A 6,486-nucleotide genomic window follows, 5' to 3' on the forward strand; every position below is an offset into this window, starting at 1 on the left:
AGTTACCAAAGGGAAAGGGACTGGGGAGGGTGGGTGGGAAGGGAGGGAGAAGGGGAATAAGGGGCATTATGATTCGTACACATAATGTAGTGGTGGGGGGCACAGGGAAGGCAGTATAGCACAGAGAAGACAAGTAGTGACTCTATCGCATCTTACTACGCTGATGGACAGTGACTGTAATGGGGTATGTGGTGGGGACTTGATAATGGGGGGAATCTAGTAACCACAATGTTGCTCATGTGATTGCACATCAATGATACCCTAATAAAAATAAATAAGTAAAAATCAAAAGTGAATTCCTCAAAATTAAGCTGAAATGTTACATATTTAAATGGTCCTCTTTGCCAGGTCCTGAATCATTGTAGCATTAAGACAAAAGAATGAAGCACATAGGAGACCAAAACAAAAGGCTAGGCTAGAGGATAGGACTTTAATCAGCAGGCAAATTTCCTTTCTAATTAAAAAAGAAAATCCTGAAATGAGATCAATTCAGCTACTATGTCCCAGGCAGAGCTGAGCGGGGGGCACACGTTGCCACATCCTGGAGTAATACGCAAGAAGATATTTACCGCCTGTATGGTATGGCGCTTACCAGTCTCAATAGTGCTCATCTGCGAGCAGCTCGCACAGCCTTCCAGGTGTGAATGCGCACCAATGCAGGGCCTGATTCTGCACTTAGTATAGGGAGTAGCAGAGAAAAACGCCCGCTGTCTGACAGCAGAGCAGCTACTAAACAGTAGGGGACCCACTCCCAGGTTCTCTTTCCCACTCACCAATAAGATAGGTCATTTTACTTCTCAAGGAAAAGAGTGCAGTAGGGCAGAGACAGCGACCTAGGGTGTTACCTTAATCACAAATAAAGATGCAAGAAAACATCACAAATAGAGAAGATTCCTCTGTAAAAAGGGGTAAAAACGTAAAACTGCTAACAGCTGTACTAATGCATTTAAGAAAATAAACAAGGTGCTGTGGTAGATAGCAACAGGGGGTTGAACGTATTCATATTCATCTTCAAAATGAGTGTTATGGACTGATTGGTTCCCCTTCCCCCCAAATTCATATGTTGAAGCCCTAAGCACAAAGATGACTGTGTTTGGAGGCAGAGCCTATCAGGAGGAAATTACAGCCAAATGACATCATAAGGGTGGGGCCCTGATATGGTAGGATTAGTGTCCTCACAGAGAGGAGGCACCAGAGAGCACCTTCTTCTCCAGCCCCACTTTCCCCACTCAACAAAACAAGAGGGCACTGAGCACTCAGCATTGTGGTGGCGCCTGCAAGGCCGAGGAAGAGGCCTCAGCCTGAGCCCTGCCTCAACCTTGGACTTCTCAGCCTCCAGAACTGTGAGAAATAAATGTCTCTTGTTGCAGCCCCCCTAGCCTGTAGTTTTTTGTTACGGCAGCCTGAGCTGACTAATGCCATGAAAGTAGAGTTCTTTTCTGTATCTCCGTCTTCCTGGCTACAAGAGAAATTCTAGGTATACAGTAGAAATGTAGGAAGTTTATGCCATATGACTACAGTTTTTAAAATGTTTATCTTCAGAGTGGCTACTGAAAAGGAGCATTGTTGCAACATGATATAAACTGTAAGCTGAGCTAGGTTACAAAAGTTTTTTCAAGCATTGCATAAAAATATGGGTCCCTTTTTAAAACTAGGTCACCAAACTGTTTTCAAGATGGAGTTCTGAATGAATGCACTGTTTCAAATAATACTGCAAATAGTCAACTGAGATTTTTCACTGTTTACTTACTCTGTTGTTTCTCTGTTGTGAACTTTTCTCATGGAGAAAGCCACCATCGCTTTGAAGAGATACTCTTCATTTGTATCCCAGGTGTACTAAAAGAGAGGCAAAGCAGAAAATGTGAGAATAAAGGCATGGGATAAAGAAACGGTCCACCGGCACCAGAATCTAACTGTGGCCACAGTGGTTTTAGCCCCCTCTCCCTCTCCCTCTCCCTCTCACGCTCTTGCATCCTTCCCATACATTCAAGGCTGGAGACCGTGATAAATCATGTCCCATAATGTTAGGGTCGCGTTTCTTGGACATTCTATCATTCCCAGTGTGGCGCTGCTTTCTGTTGCATCTCTTCCTTCAGAACCTGCTGTAGTAGCTGCCGGTCAACAAACAGGGTGTGTGGACATCTCATCTTGGACACACACAGTCAGTTCCCTTCCTTTCTCTCTTCCCTCAAAAAATGAGCCCCCCGCTCACTTTCTTTCCTTTATTAACATTGGTATACTTTTCTTTTTATCTTTTTAGCTGGAAACTTGAGTGTATGTGCATGGTATGGGCTGAATAGTGTCCCTCCTGCAAATGACATGTTGAAGATTTTTCACTGTTTGCTTACTCTGTGAGTAAGTCCTAGTCCCCAGGACCTCAGACTGTAACCATGTTTGGAGATAGCATCTTACAGAGATGACTAAGTTAAGATGGGATCATTAGGATGGACCCTAATCCAATATGACTGGGGCCCTGGTAAGAAGAAGACAACTGGACAAAGACGTGTACAGAGGGGAAGACACAGGGAGAAGACAGCCATCTACAAGGCAAGGAGAGAGGCTGGGACAGACCTGCCCCTCACAGCCCTCAGAAGGAGCCACCCCCCGCCGACACACTGATCTTGGATTTCTACCCTCCAGAACAGAGGGGAAATTAATTCCTATCACTTAAGCCACCCAGTCTGTGCTACTTTTCACGGCAGCCTGAGCAAATGAATGTGGCTGGCCCCACATTTCAGGTGAGTAATCACGTAGAACAGGAGACAGTCACAAAGCAGGGTTTGTTGGTCTAACTCTAAATTCATGATTTCCTTCCCAGCATCCTGGGAAAGCCTGCAGTGTCTCCGTCAGTTTTCAATCTCTCACAGCTCACAGCGACTATTTCCAACCTCCCTCAGGCCCCCCCACATCCCAGTCGTCACCCTTGCCAGATGGTTGTTTCATATTCACAATTCAGAGGTACATCTCAAGCCATAAGGGGAAGCTCGCCCACCCTCCTACCACAGACCACGAGATGTCCTCCATGGGCACACATCCTATGCGTGCCCTCCCCGGACGGCCAGGTGTGTGTGGGGCTGCTCCTCCCACCGAGGGCGATCCCACCAACGCTATTAGGAAGGCTCCCTTTCTGCCTGTCCCAGGATCTAAGCCATACCAGTTTCCCTCCTCTCTTCTGTGTGCTGGACTCTGACTGGAGCCTGTCCATTGCCTTCAAACCACTCCCAAGTCTCTCCCATCAAGACAACAACACAAACAAATCACTTTACTCAATACTCCTCCACCCACCTGCTGCTGTCTCTCCCCATACCCCTCCCAGGCACAATGCTCAAGAAGGGGTCCACATGTCCATCTTTACTTGCTCCTGACCTGCCTCCATGTCCACTGTTCCACAGAAATGGCACTCCCTGAAGTTACCAATACCCTCCACACCCCTCAACCCAAAGAGTGCCTTTCAGCCTCACCGTGCTTGGCTTCTCAACAGCGTAGGCCACTCTTGAACACTCCTTTCACCTCAAGTACTCCCTTCCCTTTCGTGATACACCATTCCGCTGCATCTCCTCCTGCCCCTCTGCTCCTGTGAAGGCTCACCCTCTCCTACAAGGGCTTTCCTCTTGAGAACCTCTCAGTGCTAGGCTAGACCCTCTCTTCTTGTGGCTCTGTACTTTCTCCCTCAGCAACGTCATCTACTCCAGGCTTCCGTCATCACCTTAGTGCCAATGCATCTCACGCCTGCTTTGTCCTTGCCCATTTGTCCACAATGTGGCAAACTCAAGCAGTCCAAAATGAAGGCCATGTGTTCGTGTCCATACCTGGCTCCCTAACTCATAAATGGGCCACCAGCCATTCAGCTGCATAACCAGAAACAAAAGCTTCCTCCTTGAGCCCTCTGTTTCCCTTCCCTGTCATACACTCCCTGTGGCTCTCAAATCCCTTCCCTCCACCAACACGCTGGACTCCAGACAGGCAGCATTTCTCACCTGCGTTCCTCGAACCGCCTCCTTGGTGAGTGCCTCCTTCCGACTCTAGCCCAGCCCGCCCTCCACACTGGCCAGCATGGGCCAGACACAAGCTCTATCGTGACATCTCTTCCCCCAAACTCCCACCTGCTTAAAGGCAGTACCCAAACTCCGAGACACAGACCACACATTCTTCGGCTGACCCCTCCTTTCTCTTGACGTTCATGACATGCCCTGTTCTTCCTCCCTGCTCCAGTTCCAGGCAGCTCAGCTTTCCTTCCATCCCTCCCTCTCACCGAGTTCCTTCTTGTAATAAATAGCCTTTGCACACACTGTTCCCTCTACTCTTTATTCTCTTATTCCCTGATTCACTTCTACTCCTGCTTTAGACCCCACAGCAAATGCCAAGTACTGAGGCCTCTGCTGAGTCCCAAACCCTCATGTACTTCTCCTTCCTGTAATACTTATCCAGATGGCACATTTCCATTTGGTTTACTGATGCCTACTGGACAACCTATTTCCCCACTGCTATAAGCTCCATGAGGGCAGAAGCAAGCCTGCTTGCAGCTGCCATTGCATCCCCAGCACCCAGCATGGTGACTGCCCTCAGAGGATCCTGGGATAAGCGCCCCTACACACAGGTAGAGAGAGTGGATTCTGCTCAGCCTGCCTGCTTCAAATCTTATCTCTGCCACTGCTGACTTGAGATCCTGAGTAGGTCACTTACTTTCTCTGTCCCTTGGTCTTCTCATCTGCCCAGAGAGAATGTGAACACCCATACCACCTGCCTCCATGGGTTGTTGTGAGGGCTACATGAGCTGTGAGTAGAAGTGCCTGGAAAGGCTCAGTAGGAAAACAACCTGAGTTCTCTATAGATGCAGGCTGTTAAAATGCTTATTACTCAGCGAGTGAATAAAATGATATATTGGCGGATTGGTCTGCAAACAGAGCACATGCCTCTATAATTCTCTGGCGCTCTTTCACTCTTTCTAGCCTGAGGCATCTTAACATCACCTTCTATGCGGGAAGAACACTACAAACCACATTGAGATACTGGAATTAGATTGAAACAATGTCATCTTATTAATTGGACAGTCTTTGTGGTGCCTATAGCTATGTGAGTCCTGTGAGTATTTTTTTTACCTTCAATTTCATCAGCATATATTGCATGTTGTTGCTCTGATATTTGAAAAGAATTGAAGAAACATCATGTTAGAACTGGAAAATTTTTGTGCTGACAGACCTTACGCAGGTGGAACCAAAACTGAGGCTGGCAAAATCCAAACCGCTGCAGCAGTGAGGGACAGAGCCCAGGCCAGACACGACGGCCTGACTGGGGCCCTTTGCTCCGCTATGCTGGGTTGGAATGTTCAAGTTTGCTAAACTACGCCATGCAATACACGCTTCACATGTTTTCTGGCACATACTGCAGATTAAATACTTTAGGCAAAATCATTTTATTAACAATTTCTAACTCACGATAATTTCTTTTTCTTTTAAGAATAGATCAGATTTGAGGTCTTTAGAAGTAATCTATACAAGCTTAAGATAACTATGCAGAGAGGCTCATTAAGAAGGCACAGTGCTGCTAACAAAAGTCAAAATGAACATGCAGGTCCTCTACTTACTGCTTTCTCTCCCCGAGCTGTTCTGATACTAAGTCTCACTTTAAAAGCATTTTCTGCATCTGCCAGAAAGAAAAAAGAGAGAGCAGTGTGCGATGATAAAATCTGCCCAAATGGAGCCTGATAAATCCCAATATTTTTTTTAGGTAACTCAAACCAACAGAACACAGAACTGAAATTCAACTGCCCCCAAATACTCCTGAAAGGTTAACTGCAATCACCTTAGATGGTTTTAAATTCTCCTTCAAACTCATAAAACTGTCACAGGCTCAACTTGCAAACTACAACACTCTGCAGATTCAGAAACATAAAGAGGTCTCTCAGCCAGACTTGTCAATCATTTAGAAAACTGTTACTCGATTTTTAAGTTTCAAGGCTACGTACCTGGCTGACAGAGTTCAGCGTGAATAGCGGTGACCAGGAAAAAAAGCAGCCACAACATTCTTTCAGAGTGAAAAACACAAGGCAGACGGAGGGGGAAAAATCCACTCTCCACTTACAGCTGCCTTAGCCATTCTGTGACCGGGATTAGAGCAACAGAGAAGCAAGCCAGCCACCACCTAAAAGGTTTAACGATTAACCCCCATCATTTGGGTTAATACTCGGATAGAAGAAAGATACTTTGATACTCTTCTGTCACTTATTTACGAAAATCTATTTGGAGAACGGATTAGTTGTCTTTTCCAAACTCTACCTCCCAAGAACGTTTCCTGGGCTGACTCAAAGTCGGAATCCTGCCCCGCCCCTTCTGTTATTGGCTGCTTAAGTGCATGGTGGAAAGAACTGAGACCCCTCCGGAGCTGCTCCTTGCCGTGAACTGTCCATCTCTTCACGGCTAAAATACCTGGCTCACAGATAGGCTATCTTAATTTGGGACGCAAACATTGGTCCTTTCTATCTGGTGA

At 46.6% G+C, this 6,486-nt stretch overlaps 1 protein-coding gene across 1 annotated transcript in view; it reads right to left on the bottom strand.

The window, feature by feature from the left end:
- The window catches only part of CLTRN (collectrin, amino acid transport regulator), a 30,170-nt gene extending 24,044 nt beyond the window's left edge, over positions 1-6,126 (bottom strand). Inside the window, exons 1-3 of the mRNA XM_073227966.1 lie at positions 5,966-6,126; positions 5,585-5,643; positions 1,751-1,836 (exon numbers count right to left, since the gene is read on the bottom strand). Of these exons, the coding sequence (XP_073084067.1) occupies positions 1,751-1,836; positions 5,585-5,643; positions 5,966-6,023 (203 nt within the window). The 5' untranslated portion in view covers positions 6,024-6,126. The remainder of the gene's footprint in view (positions 1-1,750; positions 1,837-5,584; positions 5,644-5,965) is intronic.
- Between the last annotated feature and the right edge of the window lie 360 nt (positions 6,127-6,486).

The sequence above is a fragment of the Manis javanica genome, chromosome X (genome assembly GCF_040802235.1).
Source record: "Manis javanica isolate MJ-LG chromosome X, MJ_LKY, whole genome shotgun sequence".
In the NCBI taxonomy this organism is placed as follows: domain Eukaryota; kingdom Metazoa; phylum Chordata; class Mammalia; order Pholidota; family Manidae; genus Manis; species Manis javanica.